Source organism: Rhineura floridana, chromosome 3 (genome assembly GCF_030035675.1).
Source record: "Rhineura floridana isolate rRhiFlo1 chromosome 3, rRhiFlo1.hap2, whole genome shotgun sequence".
Lineage (NCBI taxonomy): Eukaryota > Metazoa > Chordata > Lepidosauria > Squamata > Rhineuridae > Rhineura > Rhineura floridana.
The window spans coordinates 24,159,925-24,177,603 of record NC_084482.1 but is presented as its reverse complement, the minus strand read 5'-3'; the positions used below and the strand labels follow the sequence as shown (position 1 = coordinate 24,177,603).

The 17,679-nt window shown below is 45.6% G+C and overlaps 1 protein-coding gene across 1 annotated transcript in view; it reads left to right on the top strand.

Moving 5' to 3' along the window:
* MAP3K12 (mitogen-activated protein kinase kinase kinase 12) overlaps positions 1–8,871 on the top strand; it is a 126,205-nt gene extending 117,334 nt beyond the window's left edge. Inside the window, exons 11-14 of the mRNA XM_061621723.1 lie at positions 1,906–2,461; positions 4,528–4,598; positions 7,213–7,486; positions 8,336–8,871. Coding sequence (XP_061477707.1) covers positions 1,906–2,461; positions 4,528–4,598; positions 7,213–7,486; positions 8,336–8,434 — 1,000 coding nt within the window. The 3' untranslated portion in view covers positions 8,435–8,871. The remainder of the gene's footprint in view (positions 1–1,905; positions 2,462–4,527; positions 4,599–7,212; positions 7,487–8,335) is intronic.
* The last annotated feature ends 8,808 nt before the right edge of the window (positions 8,872–17,679 follow it).

Genomic DNA, 17,679 nt, shown 5'->3' with positions numbered 1-17,679 from the left:
GGTTAGTTTTGCCATGGCTTAATGACTATTGGCTTGCGGTAACATGAAGGTGGGCTTTTTCACTGGTGGCACCAGTGTGATGAAATGCTCCCCCTGCTGAAAAATGAGGAGCCCCGTCAGTACTGGCATTCCGCTGGCTCTTAAAGACACACCTGTTTAGACACCCCTGATCTCCTGAATTGAACTTCCTGTTTTTATTGTTGCTTTAACTGTTCTAACTGTTCTGCGGTTTAATGGGCTTGTTTATTATATTAATTACGGTTACTTTCATGTTTTGATGAAATTGGTTTACTATGCGTTTTAATGATGAGTAACTATATTTTTATAATCGGTTCTATACTTGTGATTTTGTAAACTGGCTTTTATTTGTTTGTGAACTGCCCTCATATGGGCATTTTTATTAACGACTTGGATGAGGAGGTACAGAGCATGCTTATCAAATTTGCAGATGATACAAAATTGGGGGGCACAGCTAATACAGTGGGAGACAGAAACAAAATTCAAAGGGACCTTGATAGGCTGGAGCATTGGGCTGAAAACAACAGAATGAAATTCAACAGGGATAAATGCAGAGTTCTACACCTAGGAAAAAGTAACCAAATGCACAGTTATAAGATGTGGAATACTTGGCTCAGCAATACATGTGAGAAGGATCTTGGAATTGTCTTTGATCACAAGCTGAATATGAGCCAACAGTGCAACGTGGCTGCAAAAAAGGCAAATGCTATTTTAGGCTGCATTAACAGAAGTATAGCTTCCAAATCGCATGAAGTATTAGTTCCCCTCTATTTAGCACTGGTTAGGCCTCATCTTGAGTACTGTGTCCGGTTCTGGTCTCCGCACCTCAAGAAGGATGCAGACAAACTGGAACAGGTTCAGAGGAGGGCAACAAGGATAATCAAGGGACTGGAAACAAAGCCCTATGAAGAGAGACTGAAAGAACTGGGCATGTTTAGCCTGGAGAAGAGACGGCTGAGGGGAGATATGATAGCACTCTTCAAGTACATGAAAGGTTACCACAAAGAGGAGGGCCGGGATCTCTTCTCGATCGTCCCAGAGTACAGAACACAGAATAATGGGCTCAAGTTGCAGGAAGCCAGATTTAAACTGAACATCAGGAAAAACGTCGTAACTGCTAGAGCCATACGACAATGGAACCAATTACCTAGAGAGGTAGTGGGCTCTCCGACACTGGAGGCATTCAAGAGGCAGCTGGACAGCCATCTGTCGGGAATGCTTTGATTTGGATTCCTGCATTGAGCAGGGGGTTGGACTTGATGGCCTTATAGGGCCCTTCCAACTCTACTATTCTATGATTGTGTCTTCTCAAAATGAAAGGCCGTTTATAAATTATTTTAATCATCCTCATCATGTGACAATAGCACTAAAACAGCATGAAAATCAATAAAGCAGGCCTGGAACTATGAAACAAGACGCAAAGGGGGAGGGCGATATTATACAGTAGATGAGGTGTATAGAACTTTTTTCAGCCCAACGCCTGCATTCCCTTCTGGACACCCTTCTGGGGCCCACATGCCATTGGTGGATGGAGCCCTAGGCAAAAGTGAGTGGGCCAACGCATGTAATTGTTACCTTTGTACAGGAGGCTAGTTTCTATGCAGTCACACACACGCCCCTCTGTCCTCCATGCAGGCAAAGAAGCATTCCAGTCAAGCAAAAAGACTCGAGGATGGTGCAAAGCAGAGCCCATCGTGGGTGTGGTCTTGGGACAGAGGGCACGGCTGAGGAAGAGAAGAGTCCCAAGGGCCAGACAGAGAGCCTGGAGGATGGCTTTTGGCCCCCGAGCCTGATCTTCCCCATGCCTGTTGTAAAAGGCCAAACTGAAATGTCATGATAAGCGTTGATGCTGTTGTTTGTTGACACCACTTTCCTTCTCTTCTACAGGCCAGACATTCTGAAGACTGAAGTGATCATGGACCCCACCCTGCCCCAGCTCGCCATCCCTGTGTGCCAGAAAGGGCCCCCATCCCCGGGACGCAGCCGCCGTGCAAAGTTGCGCTACCGCAAGGTCAGCACCCGGGGCAGCTGCGGGGAGCTGGCAGAGCCCGGGGGAGCCAAGCGCCTGGAGCCCTGCGCAGCCCTGCGGGGGCTCCAGCATGACCTGCTGCTGCGCAAGATGTCGTCTTCCAGCCCTGACCTCATCTCCACGACCCTGGGAGCTGAGGGCCGCAAGGGCGCGGCTGGCCCCGAGTCCCCACCAGCGGAGCAGCCCCGCAGCGAGACGCCCAGTGAAGACACTGCCTCGGTGCCCTGTTCCAGCAGCCCCGAGTCACCCTCTTCTCGGCAAGGCGCCGTGGGCCCACCGGGAAAGGCCAGGCTGCATCCAGGAGAAGAAGCCGAGCGGGACCAGGGCAGGGGCAGTCGAGTGGGGGCGGCACCGCAATCCCAGCACCTCACGCCAGCAGCCCTGTTGTATCGGGCAGCTGTCACTCGGAACCAGGTAGGCCAAGGCAGGGCTGGGAGTGCGTTTCGTTCCCTTTCCTTCCTTTCATCCTTCCTTCCAGTTTCTATAATGTAGGCTTGAAAACATCTGGGCAATACCCACTCTGATCTTAGAAGCCTGAGCTGGATTCGAACATGATTGCCCTAGTTTGGGAGGTTGAAGTTCAAGTTCACTTTATTACGGTCATAGACCCATATACAGAAAGGAGGAATAATTCATATATTAAAACACAAATACATTGGAGATTACAATAAAATAGGAGATATAGTTTGGGAGGTGCGGTGGCACTTTCCTCCCATCTATAGCTCCTCCACAACTAAGAACAGCAAGAAACAAATTATAAACAACAGGGGAGCACATGTGGAAGTCAATATACCATCACTGGTTATCCCTGTCATATCCAGTTTAAGACTCTGGTATAGTCTGTTCCTTCTTGGTTTGTTTTGTTCAACTTGTTCCAGATCCACAGCACACATTTAAAGCACATCCAGCTGCACTTTTAAAGCATGTGACTTCCCCCAACGAACGCTAGGAACTGTGTTTTCCCTTTCACAGAGCTACACGTTCTCAGCAACCGTAATTGACCACAGTTCCCATGATTCTTTGGGGAAAATCATGCACTTTCAATGTGCATTGGATGTGCTTTACATGGATGGTGTGGACCTGCCTTTGCTGTACTTCTGGACCACTTTCCAACATAAGTTCCCTAAAGCAGTCAGCAATGTAAAACCAAAAAAACCCCCACACTACCATAAAAATAACTAGAATTTTAAAAAAAAGAAAAAAAGAAGCTGAACTTGTATGAGAGTGGGACGGCAGAAAGGGCTTAGTACCCAGATGCACAGTGAAAGAGGAATGTCTTTTTCTGCCTCCAAAAAGATATCTGGAAAGGGAACAAATGAACATCCCAGGGGAGGGTGATCTAGAGTTCTGGAGCCATCACAGAGAAGGACCTGCTTCTTGTGGAAGCTGATCTAGCATCTGCATTAGCTGATACTGGTTTCAAATGTACGTGTTGGGTTTTATTTTTGTAAGCCACCCTGAGTGCCCTGTTATAGGGTAGAAGGGTGGGGTAGAAATACTTTTAAATAAATAAAATATTTATTTATTTATGATTTTTATTTATTTTTTAAAATGTATGTACTGATTGAATGTGATTTACAAAAAACATTAAAACTATCAGTAAAACAGTTAAAAACAAGTAATTAAAAACATTAAAAACAATTAAAACAGCTACTAACTAAAAATATTAAAACAGATCAACATATATGTGTCTAGAATGGCTTGCCTAGAACAGAAACAAAATTTCTGGATTTTTTGTGCTTTTGAATATTGGTTGAATATTTTGATTTATTTTAAGGCAACAGCATTTGCTAAATTCTCTTCTATTTATTTATTTTATTATTACATTTATATCCCACCTTTCCTCCAAAGAGCTTAAGATGGCGTACAAACATGGTTTTCCCTCTTCCAATTTTGTCCTCACAACAACCCTGTGAGGTAGGTTAGGCCGAGAGACAGTGACTGGCCCAAGATCACCCAGTAAGCTTCATGTCCGAGTGGGGATTTGAACCCTGGTCTACCCAAGGTCCCAGTCCGACACCCTAACCACTAGCCCACACCAGTTCTCCTAAACCTCCTCTCCCCATCCAGCTGGGCCATATGTGTCCAATAACATGCTTCCACACATCTATACCTAATTGGGTGGGGAATCACACATTTAAATAGGTGACGTGTCCATGATTGCCCTGCCTCATCCACCTGCTAGACCTACGTATGTATACCACTGATTAGTGATCCTAACAACTGCCCATCAGCTGTTCAGGATGGGAAGTGGAGTGAGGCTGCTTTGCACAATCTCAAAGTGGGGTGATGCACATTCTGCCCTGAGTGCTGCACATGTGTAGGTTTGGACTGTGGCCCCACAATCCAAAATGTTGAAAAAGAATTCCAGTTAACGTAGTACATACCTAGTGGTTCAGTGGGTTTGGTTTTGCTTGTTTAATCCAGTTTCATTTCAGCTGTGACATAGCGTCTTTTTCCTTCTTTCCTTCTTGGCTCAGAAGCGTGGGGTCTCCTCAGAGGAGGAGGAGGGCGAAGTGGACAGCGAGGTAGAGCTCCCCCTCCGGCAGAGGTGAGTGTTTGCCTGGGTGTTGGCAGCTCACCTTGTTGAGCACACTGAGGCCAGGGTGGGCCGTCGCAAGTCCTTCTGTATAGTCAATCTTTGTGCAAATATTTTGTGCAACAAAAGATGAGACATTAGATGGCTCCCTCCACTGTTGGAAGCAGTATGGGTTGTATTCAATTAAGTCCAACTCAGAGAGTAGACCCATTAAAATGAGTGAGCCTAAGTTAGTTGTGTCTATTTTCAGTGGGTCTACTCTGAGTAACATGGACTACCACCCTATGTCTCCAAATACCAGTTGCTGGAAACTGGAAGAGGGGAGAGTGCTGTTGCGCTCGGGACCTCTGGCTGGCCTCTGCGAGACCAGAATGCTGAAAAACTAGAGGGGCCATTGGCCGGATCCAGCAGCAGCGCTCTTCTTATGCTCTTTTTCTTCTTTATCCTGTGCTATTAGTGTACATGATATTTCACAGAGTAGTCATAATAATGCAGGCCACAGGATTTTCAGAACACAGCGCAAACTACCTGACCAAACCTTTTAAGCAATAGTGGCCTTTGAAAAAATTGTTCAATAATGCATTTTGCACAAGCTTTGATCAAGCACTAGTGAACCTGCTGCTAAGCTTTGATCAAGCACTAGTGAACCTGCTGCTAAGCTTTGATCAAGCACTAGTGAACCTGCTGCTAAGCTTTGATCAAGCACTAGTGAACCTGCTGCTAAGCTTTGATCAAGCACTAGTGAACCTGCTGCTAAGCTTTGATCAAGCACTAGTGAACCTGCTGCTAAGCTTTGATCAAGCACTAGTGAACCTGCTGCTAAGCTTTGATCAAGCACTAGTGAACCTGCTGCTAAGCTTTGATCAAGCACTAGGGACCTGTTGCTGTTCAGGAATCTAGCCACTTCATTCCATCTCTATCATTTGCTTCCCACCACAGCCACTCAGCATTCCATGGCCACTGAGCACTCTTAGTCCTCATTGCACTGTTTTTGGGGGTTCCCCCCTTTAGGTTTTTTCTAATGGTTTTTTTGTACTTCTGAAAGCCTCAGGGTTCCCTCAAGCCCCATGATGTCTCCGTTTTGTGTGTCAGTGGTGCCATGTTAGCTAAAAAAACAACGGCACTCATATCCTGAACATTAGAAATAGAAGGACTGATGTTTATCCCAAGTCAGTTCTCACAAATAAGCAATCCAGTTCTGGGTCATTTGATCCGAAGACTGGAGAAACATTAATCTTGCAGATCCTAAACAGATCAAGACTAGTACTGAATCCCACATATACTGCGTTGAGTTCTATTGCGGAAAAAAGGTGAAACATAAATAAAACAAATACATAGTTTTACACTTTTTAAAGTAACTTAAGAGATGTTGCTTAAGATTTAACAGGTTTACCGATGGCTCCATTAAACAGGGTGGATTTTTTCCTTATACTTTTATACATATTTTATAGGTATATTCTCATAATTCTGTTAATCCTGATTTTTTTACAATTTAAATGGCAAGTGGAATAATCTTAATCACCAAACTAGATTATAGTTGTCGCTGAACCACTGGAGGCTCTTTAGAAGAATGGAGAAGATCAGTCCTTTTACTTAGGGCCAAGGCTGTCCACTGATTCTCCCGAGAACTAAGGTGATATGTGATATAGTCCTACTAAGACTGCGCTATTTCAGAAGGCAGGTGCAAAATTGTGTATTTAAATTTCCCCTGTAAAAAGCTCCCTGCATGTAGTTAGACTAGATAGGTAAACCAGCATGTTAGGGAGAAGACTAGCGTCATGCTAGTTTTTCTCATGTGGGAAAGTCTTGGAATCTGTGAGGCTCTTGGTTGGAACCAGATGCTTCTGAAGAGGCAGGGATGTAGCCATATATCTTTGCCTCTTCTCAGGAACATGTAATAAAACAAAACATGTGATCTCACATCCCCATGCACTGAGTTTCTCCATTTTGAATTCAATTTTTGGCCTTGCTACCAACTCCCTGGGTGATGCTACATCATAGAATCATCAGCATTGGAAGGTACCTCAAAGGTCATCGAGTCTGACCTCCTGCCAACTCAGGAAAGCCGCTGCTACCGCATCCCTGAGAGGTGAAGTGGCCATCCAGCCTCTACTTAATAATCGATAATGATGGGGTGCCCACCACCTTTTTGTTCCACCAACAAACAGCTTGTACTACCAGGAACTATATTCTGCCTCCACTGTTGGAGGCAGTGTGCTTCTGAATACTATTTGCTGCAAACTGCAGGAGGGGAGATTGCTCTTGCACTCAGGTCCTGCTTGTGCTCTTCCCATAAGGGCATCTGGTTGGCCATGGCGTGAAGATGTTGGATTAGATGGGCCAATAGCCTGATCCAGCCAGGCTCTTCTTGTGTTCTTAAGTTGTTCCTTAGGAATACATACATTCCCTTGATGTGGCCATCCCCTAGCCCAGGAATAGCCAACATGGTGCCCTCCAGATGTTGTTGAACTTCAACTCCCATTATCCCTGACTGGCTGGCTGATGGAAGTTGAAGGCCAGCAACCTCTGCAGGGCACCATGTTGGTTTCCACTGTCCTAGCCACACACGGTGGTCCTCATGACTTCACATTGCTGACAGGCGTCTCTCACCTCCTGCCTTACCCAGGTGGCCTCAAACTATGAGCAAGCGGCAGTCACTTTCCACCTTCAGCTCTGAGAACTTCTCCGATGGGGATGGTGAGGAGGGCACTGCCAGCGAGGGCACCACAGCATCCCACAGCGGTGGCACACCTGATGTGGCCAGCACCAACACGGATGAACGCTTGGATGCTGAGCGCTCGGACGATGACATCCTGGGACACTCCGATGGGCTGTCTGAAAAAGAGGCAGCCATTCGGCTCGTCAAACGCCAGCTTAGTGCAGAGCAGAATGCTGGAGAGGTGGGTGCAGCATTAGAATGGAGGGATGTTGATCTCTGCAGACATAAAGGCATCTGGCCTGCTGTGTTTTGCCTCAAGATTTCCCTTTGGTGGAGAATATGGGCAATGCAGGGACTTTGTGAAGGCTGCGGGGGGAATCAGTCTAGTTCACTCTTATGGTTTTTAATATTGTGGGCTAGTCAACATGTACATTACCTAAAGCTCCTGAGGCCATCACCTGCTCCTTGGTGGCGATTGGTGTTATTAATGTGCATGTGAGGAATCATCAGCAAATATGGCAGCAGACAGAATTCAGCACTATTCTGATTATCAAACAAAGCCTCAAGGAGAGAGAGACTTGAAAGTGTATGGACAACTTCTGGTGAAATTTCAAAACAAAAGAGGGAACTGAGTGGGAATTCTTGTAGTCAACCCTGCCTCATTCCACTCCCAGAAGCCCTCTTTGCCATTTCCTGTGCCTAGCAGATGTAAAATATATTATGCAGCATAAGCCATCGAGTGGCAAAGCTGCTTCCTTTGCATAACATATGAGATTTGCTTTTCAGCTTTTCTTGGTGCAGAATATTTGCTTCAAAGCATGGGTAGGGGAACCTGTGGCCCTCCAGAGATTGTTGGACTGCAACTCCCATCATCCCTGGCCATTAGCCGCCATGCAGGCTGGGGCTGATGGGAGTTGTGCAGTCCACTCCTTCCCCATCCCTACTTTGAAGGGCAAGAGTAGGCACCAGCTAAGGCCTCTTCCTTCCAACCGAATTCAGGGCAAAAATGCTGCCCGGTGTTTTGTGTAAGGGCAAGTTCTTGTGCACTTCCCGCTCCCCCAGAGTTTCTCATGCTTTTCCTCTCTTACAGGACCCTGCTGCCTACGAGGATTCAGACTGCGACAGTGCTGAATTGGACCATTCAGGCAGCGGGGAGGTGCAGAGACTTCCAGACATGCCCAGTTTGTGATCTCGCCTGCTTGGCTTTTCCTCCCCCAGGTTGTACAGATCCCTGCCCTTCCTCTGCCTCCCTGCACCACCACCTTCTTCCCAGATATTTATATAAATAATCTATAAAAGCTCTATATAAATATATATATCATAATCTCTGGAAGGTGAGCCAGCGCGCCTCATCCCTCGCATTCCTGCCTTCTCTTGGACTGGTTGTGGGGTAAAAGGTTACTTTCTATCATCAAGAGCTTGCAGTTTCCTCTCTGGGCAGTGGAGACATAAAGCAAACGAACACACAGACGCTGACATCGTTGGCCCTACAACTTGGCAGAAAAGGCTTTTGCTACACATGGAAACCTTGACCCCTTCCGTTCTGCTTCCTCAAGAGTCCCAAACACTGTGGGATCCAGCAGAGGACCATCTCGTGCTAACGAGGCCCAATGAGTCACCGAGAGAAGACGGGCTGGGAAGTGGCACGTTCGTCTACCAGGGGCCCTTCTCAACATCTCAGCCGGACGAGGCACATTCCGGGTGCCGGACTGTTTCTGATATGGACTCAATGCATGTTTGGGCCACAGTCAGCACGGAAACGTCCCCCACCCCACAGCTTGAAAATAAGTTGTTTTCCATCCCCCACTCCAATACAGCCCTTCCCACAAGTAACAACCAAAGCCTAAGGGCATCACCCGCCCCCTCCTCTTCCAACACGGACATGCTCCAGTTCTTGGGTACAGAGCTCGGAGTGCCCCTACTGCCATCATCCCCCCCTTCCCCCATCCCCCCCCAGCCACACTGTATATACATGGACACAAGACACACACTTGATGTGGCCCATTCCAGAGTTTGGGATGGGGGAAAAGAGATCCATTCTCCCCCGGCTGGCACCAACATGCACTGCACTTTTTAAGTAATCTATTTATTTTTTCATTTATAAGGAGGAATGTTTACATTTGCACTTAACACACGTCTCTGTTCGATGGGTCTGTGTAACGGGGAGGGGGGAATGGGGGGGCAGAGAGAGAGAGAGAGAGAGAGCAAACGCAAGGGGCAGGAAGTGCGATTTCTGATCCCGATGCTGGTTCTGGCGAACTTCTTTTAATGCTCAAAAGGGGAAAGGGGAGTCTGCAGAGTGTCCACTGGCAAGGAAGAATCCCCTTTCCTCTTGGTTTCTCAGGTGAAGGTCTTGGTTTGGAGAAAGTTTTTTCCCCCGTCCCTCTCCTTCCTTGAACATGTGTTGCTTTTTGTGTTTGATCAAACTCCAAAAGGTGTGATGTCACCTTACGCGCAGGGGCGGCCAGGAAAGGGTCCAGAAGAGCTCCTAGTCCCAGTACAAAAGGCAATCTGCTGCAGAGTGCCTCAGCCACAGATTTGGGATCAGCACAGCTCCGCTCCTCTACCCCCACAGCATGACAAAGCAGCCTGTGTGGTCGGTGGCATGGGGTGGGGTGGGGGATGACCACGCTAAGGCTGCTGTGAAAGAGAGGTCATGAAAGGAAGGTGAGCTGGCTAAGAATGTCTTCCTGTACTCATCATCTCTGCTGTAGGGCAGGATGAGTTGTGGCTATTGCTATTCTCCCCGCCCCCTCCTTCCCCCCCCCAGCCATGTGCTTTGTCTCAAATAAGTGCTATGGGGGGGTGCCTTCCCATGCACATTTCACCTCTGTCTGGAGCATTGTTCATAGCTCCTACCGAAACAGGTAAACAGCACACCTGAATGCTTGCACATACCCGGCTCGATTTGGGAAAGAATGGGTGGATCACTGCTCAAGCATGCTTTTGTGTGGGAGCCGGCTGTGGCTTGCTTGGTCACATCGTCAGAGGCCTTCTGGCCTTTCATATTTATTCACATTTTCTAGGTGAGGCACAGGAGGGAAGCCAGGTTCCTCAGTGCTCTGGTTCAAAAATAAGACCAGCCCATTTTGACAAAAGCAATGCTCTGGTGCTAATTCCATTCAGACCACAAGGGGGCAGAATTGCCTTGGGTGGTCAGGCTGCTACCCTTGCAGGACATTTTATGCTTAATTTATTGTCACAGCTGCTCCTTTCCCATTAAAGGAGGAAATGCAGCAGCTTTGGGGGAGAACTCAGTGCTATCAAGCATATAGGCTTTGTGTGGTGCTACAGCATATGTTTTGCACGAATTATAAAGACACATCCAACCTACCAGAGCTCAGGTCTGCAGCCTGTGGGGGAAAATACAGCCTGGCCATCCTGGAGAGCCAGATTTGAGAGATACTGCCACTCGGGCTTGATGGTGCTAGATCAGATAGACTAGTGATGCGATAGGTTGCCAGGCAGCTTACACCCTCAAGAAGCCCTGCCTTATACCTGCTGCTCCACATTCTGTGGTGCTGGGAGCTGCATGCTAGGAAATGGCTTCTTGCAGTCCACTAACCTAAGCCTTCGGTGACCCATTTTTGCTTTAGGGCTCTGCAACCAATAATATTTTTGCTACATGGCATAAACCTTAAAGACAGTGCACGCTTCAACTAGGCTCATCTACCCACCCTCTCTCCCATCCAATATCCTTAGGCAGAAGATGTGTGTATTATCTTGCTCTTTGCAGTGGTAGCAAAAACACTGACACCCAAGCAGAATTGGGCAACTTTTTTCCCGGGGGGGGGGGGGGGTCATCAAGTTTTGCTGATGGGAAGAGAGCAACTTTTTAGCCCACGGGGTTAAAGAGAAACGTGGAGAGCAAGAAGGCTTTGAGGTTAGGGGGCAGTGGTAGCTCAGAAAATCAGAAGCATGCCTCCCCCCCCCCATTTGAGTCTTTGCAAATGCTGCCTGTCCCTTTGCTGCTTTATTCTCACCTATGAGGACCAGTGACGAGCTTTTCGAAAGGAAAAAGAAAACATCGAGGTTCTCCACATTTTGGATTGGCTGTCCAATTCAAGATGGCTCCAGTTATCAGCTATTGCTTTCCCCAAAGAATAAAGAAAGGCTATCACATGCTTGAATATTTATTTAAATTGGCTAAGCTTAAAAAAAAAAAGGCAAGAGATATAAAAAAGAAACCACCCTCACAAAGAACTGGCCAATCCCCTTTAAAACAATATTCTCAGTGATAATGCAACCAGTAGAGGGTGTAAGCAGGGAGTGAAAGTACACAGCACTGCCTAGCAGGCAAGGACAGATCTATGTGGGATCCCTGGAGACCATTTCGACCCTGCCAACTCAAAGGCCCAGTGGAGGGTGCTCAGTCTTCCCAATCTGAGTTCAGTTGTAGGCCATTTGAACAGATGGATGCAAGGGATCCTGCCCAAAAGCCCATTAATTTCAACAGCAGGGAGAAAGAGTATAAAATCTGCCAGCTCCGCAGATGTAGCAAACCACTCTCTAGCTGCTGGTTGTTTTCACTGGCTTCACATTCGGTGCTGCAGAAATGCCCCCAGCACAGGCCCACATACTACCCCAACAATAAGGAGGCCACACCAGAAGGCCTCTCTAAGCCAATCTTTCATGCAGAGAATTTCACAAGGAGGGGGGATCTGAAATAGCATCTGCCAGTGATCCAACAGGAAATTTTGCAAACACTCAAAACAACCCCCTCTTCATCTTGAGGTGTAGAACTTCACATTTGTGTCATTTTGTGAAATGTATTGCCTATCCCATCATGAAGGCTTATGACCGTAAGGTAATTTTAAATGTAAAATGTTCTGTTAACTCAATGAAAATCAAACAACTTTAAAAATTCACTTATCACCATTGTAGTTCCTTGCCCCCACTTTCATGACAAGCCCAAATATAATAAATTATGCAATTCAGGATAATGTATGCACGACTGTACTAAATTGCATAGTTTATGCCTAATTTAGCCAGACCAGTATGTCTAGGTTTCCTTTGTGCAGAATTGAAGGGCTTGATCCTTTTTAGGGCAGAGTCCACCACAGCTTAATTTCAGGTCCCCTCACAAGATCTGATAATGGTTCCCAGATATGCTTAAGCCCTGCTTTTGGCAAATTGACAAAGACTAAATTTTCTAGCCTGTCCATCCATACACGGTACATTGATTGTTAAGCGAGCATTCTTGGCAACCCTACAAGACATAGATGCCATTTTAAAATGGGGTGCAGTGGTGAGATAAGCAAAATTACTGTAAACCGCCCAGAGAGCTTCAGCTATGGGGCGGTATACAAGTATAATAATATACAGAATGAAATAAATAAAAAATTCTCATCACAATTTAGAGACCCCATTATTGAATATATTCAAGATTAAATTGCAAAAAAAGGCAGATTATTCTAAAAGCATTTGGTGTGGTTGCTTTTTAAAAGTCTTTTAACTACATGTATCTATATGACCTTCATGCATTCACTGAACGTGTGAGGGGGTTCATCTGAACAGCCGTAACATTATCAACACAGGATCAGTCATCCTTATTGGCTGGCCACAAAGGGATGCTTCAGGGGAATAATTGAATTATTAGAAACAAAGAAGCAGGGAGAGATTCTTCCTCTCTCCTTTCTAAATAGGACTGGTTTCAAGATCATCGATTCAACATATCAGGTGTTATGGGGCAGCTGGGACAAATATCCCAGGGGCATCGGGCTGGCCCCATTTGAAGACAAAAAGTCCTAGACCAGATATACCTTTGATCTGATGCAGCAGTAACAGTTTTAAAGTCCAAATTTTGGCACAAGCATCAAATAAAAAAATTCAAGGCAGTTTTGCACATGCAATGCCAAGATTTGCAGGATTCTAAAGCCATATAGCTGTTTCACTCTGACCATTTTTAACGGTGCAAAATTGGTCTTTCAAAGTTTTGCTTCATGTACAGCATATCAGCAGAGGCCAGTTTCCTTTTCCTTTTTTTAGACTTGCTCTGCTCTATGGGTCTTGCGTGCTTGTGAACCATGTTAGAAAGAGGTAATAATATTGAGAACCAGTCTCCCCTCAAAATGTAGGCATAACAGCTAGCAGCTGCCTAGGCACCTGGGCAATAGGAGCGCAACTACATAGCCTCAGAATAGATAAGCATCAAGCCATAGCTCAGCAACAGGGCACATGTTTTCCGTGCATAAGGTTCCAAGTTCAGATCACCGGCACTTCCCTTTAAAGACGTTCAGGTAGCACAGCAAGGAGAGATCTCTATCTTGCATCTTTGAAGAGCAGCTGCTAGTCGGAGGAGACAATGCTGGGCCAATAGTCTGAGTAGAAATGTCCAGTTATGAAAAAAATGTTTTTAAAGAAAAATGTTGGCCACCCCATTGGCAACCAGAATTATCAGCCAAACCACATCACACTCAGCTGCACTCCATTGAAATAGCCCACCTCCCTTATTGAGACCAGTCTTCTTGCAAATGATACAAGCCTTTTTAGATCAGCTCAAGGTCAAACCCCTTATTAATACTAACCTTTAACCACTAGAGTTGACTTGGCCCTCATCCTTTCTCAAGGGTCTCTGTTCAGGCTCTTCCTGGCTAGATTCATTCCCTAGCGCTCCCAGGATCTTAACCCCTAGAAAAAGTTGCACTGCGGAATACACATGATGTAAGACCACTTCCAGCCACTCCCAGCCCTGTTTGTCATTCTTCCTGTGGAAGGCAAGTTCTCAGTCCCTTAGGTGAAGCCATACTTCCTACCACTTTGGATCTGTGCATCCTCTACACTTGTTTGAACATCCACCCTTGTAAGATATATCATGTCTGTATGGTAATAACATTGCTAGATGAGTAATGGCACTGCAGATTTCAATTAAAGACCATTTTGTATTCAGTGTTTGTATGTTGTTGATGTAACCCGTACTTTGCCGAGTTCAAAAGCAGCAGTGTGTGCAAAGTGGAAGAGAATGAGCATTAGTGGGCTTGAAGGGAGAGGTTCCCTACTTGACTGATGCCCTCTTTCTGTTAAAAATAGCCAAGGTTCCAGTTTTATGTACTTTGAAAGAGCAAGCTTCTAGCCCCTATGGCTATATATATATGCTTGAAAGTGTGAGAAGCTGCGGTGGGGGCAGAGTAAGATTACCAGTGGTTGGGATCAGGGCCTGTGCCTGATTTCATTGCCCCTCGCAATAAGAAAACCAGAGCAATAGTATAAACAACCAGAATTTTTTAAAAAACCATACAGAAACCATGAATTTGGTATGTGTTGCCTGTAGCCATTAGGCTGTAACTGTTCCAACCTCTTTTGCCAGCCAAACGGTATTTAAGGGCACACACACAGAATCTGTACTACACTACTTCTGTTTCCCACAGACCAATTATAAGCGAAGCGCATGGGAACTGGAATTAGCTGGCTAGCACAGGAGACAAAAGCTGGGAGAGAAGGTAGGGGCTTGTGGAAGGTATTACGATGCCTCAGCCAAGTGTTTTGTTACCATCCATCCTAGAAGTTGTAGAAACCATAGTTCCAAGGCTCTGCACAATGACACTTAGAAGCCTTTTTATGAAATGGATGCTTTCACACTACACTACAAGATCCCCTTCCTGCCTGATGCAAGAGCCATGTTACCAGGTATCAGACACATACCACCACCACCCTCCACCCAGCTAAGACAGCTGGGCCTCTCTGAAAGGAACATATCAAAGCTACACTAGGATCCTGGCACTAAACTACCAAAGCTGCGTATAAGAGTGCAACACTTTTGCCAGAACTTTAGGAGTGATGTACCAATCTTCAAAATGTGCAAGGAGCCTATCCTCTCTCATACAAACCTTCTTCTTGCGACTGGATAGCAAAATTGAGTCACAGGACTGAAAAAATATTCTGGAACTGGACTTTGGTACATTCTGACTTATAATTAAGGATGGACAAGTAGCGACTAAGACTTGGTAGCTAGGTCTTACACACTGAACCAGTGGAGCGGTATGCTTAAATGCTGTGGGCAATGCTAGCTAAATGAAGTTTGTAACAGGCAGAATGCAATGTAATGCACAGCTTCCTTGCCCTCCTCATAACACACAGGAGTAGAGTGTTGCTCTTCAGAGAAATCATGAAAAGTCTGCAGGTCTAAATATATATACTTTCTGGTCACAAAACTTGGTTTGTCCCAGAACAGAATCTTGTCATTCACATATATTATATATCACAGCGAAATGACAGCCAGTCACCTCCATGTGGAGGACTGAAGAATACAGATGTCCCCTAAAAAGTGTTAAAACGATTTGTCAAGTTTTAAACCATCTTAAGTAATATCTTTCTTTCAATCAAGGACATTTAGGGAATCAGGGCAAAAACCAGTTTTTACTATGTTGTAAGGGTCCTGAGGCCCCATGCCCTTATAGTACAGGCTCTAGATATTTTTCAAGGGAAGCAATGTCAATGAAAAACTGCCAGGTGTAGCATCAGGGCAATGTTTATCATTTTGTCAAACTGTCAATGTAACACCGAGGTTGTGTCACTGCAGGTCTCATTGCAACCTTAACTTCCTTACGTAAAAGGACTCGTTGGATTTCACCCTTGAGGACACTGGAGGGGGAGGGGGCTTAACATTACACACTGCTGTAACGCCTAGATTGTCAAACTGAGGATCAGGATTTACAGAAGCACAAGACGGGGGGGGGGGAGCACCAGTGGGTGTGCTCCTTCCTCTAGAAGAGCAAGAGCAGACAGGTTTGATAAGGAGAAAGAGCCTCCCTATCACACACCACCATTTGAAAAACCAACTGCTTAGACATGTATTAGGCCCGTCAGCTTCCGTCTCCTCTCCTACTCTCATAATAGCTTTTCTCCACACATGAATCCTTTTAGGAAGAGCAGGAAGGGCTAACCCTATCCCGATATTGCCAGTCCCGGGTAGATTAAAACCGTTTTCTACTAGATCTCTTCAAGCACTTTTTGGGATCCAACATTTTAAATGCAAATTCAGTACTTGGCCTGTGGGTGATATCAAGAGAAGAGCCACTTCACCTATTAATATAGGAGTGCTTCAAATATGAGGTGCTATAGAGGTCAGTTCTAGCATTAGCACACCTGGTATACCCAGGCAACTGCTAGAGACCAGACAGGCATATCCTGTTTCCACTTGTTTGGAGAGAAACACAAGCCATGAACACTGGTTTGTATGTAATAGTAAGCCAGGGCTGTGGTTTTTCTCCTCCTGACTTGGCAAAGGAAGGAGTCAGATAGACACAGAATGGGCCCATTAACGGTAAGCCATACTTTGTTTCAGATTATAGCTTATGTAGCCTTTCCCAACCTTTGGATCCCCAGAGGCTGCTGGACTACAAGTCCCATCAGCCCTAGCCAGCTTGGGCAATGGTCAGGAATTATGGGAACTGCGGACCAGCAACACCTAGGGACCCAAATGTTAGGAAAGGCTGGCTTATAGTGATGTGCAAACCAGACCACTGAAAACTCATGTTTCAGAATCACCTTCGTTTAACCCCTCCCCATATGAACGGTGTCAACTTCCTTCAACTAAGGTGGTGTTTTGTTCATGTGCTAAGATTAGCACAAAGCCCTCAAGAAGTGGAAGCCAACATGCAAGTTCAATGAACGTTAACATATGCATTTCATATTTACATACCTGAAAGATGCTTAACTAGAGCCCAACAGTCATCTTGTATAGATTCTACAGCAGAACCTGTAAATGTGGCACCCTCTGGAAGTTGTGGAGATCATTCATGACCATTGGCCATGCTTGCTGGGGCTTTGGGGAATTGTAGTTCAACTTCTGGAGAGCACTATGCTGGCTATCCCCCCCCCCAAATGAACATTACCTCATGAAATTGTGAAAGGCATAACCCAGTTCCAGAAAAGTATTGTGACTTAGACTCTCATGAATTATGATTTTTTAAAACTATAATGAGATTTGGCCTTCTCAACTTGCACCCCATATTTAAAATGGAAATTGTAAATTGGCTTCAGTATAGTGGGGATGTGAGAGCCTAGATCCTATAAAGGTATTTAGATAGCTTGAAGATTTTGAAGGCCACACACACACCGCTCACCTGAAGAGAGAGATTATGCAAGCAAACCATCAATATTCAGCAGTTCTACATTTTTCATAGAAGCTCTTTTTTCTCTCCATGTATTAGAGGAATGAGCTAACATCCGTTTGGCATATCTTATTTTCTCCTCCCCTCCTGTATGAGAATGAGGCCTGTAACCCATTTCTCTAGGGGTTTCTAGATAAATAGAAAGTAATTCAGTAACTGACAGGTCACAGTACAGTTGTCTACAATCTGGAATAGAATAGGGCTTTCCTTTGTCTCCTGACCTAGGATTGAGGAATTTATCCTTCTTCCAGCTAGGAGTAGTCACCTCCTGCACCCATACAAGTCACCGAGGCAGAACCCATTTTAAGCACCTCCAAGCAAA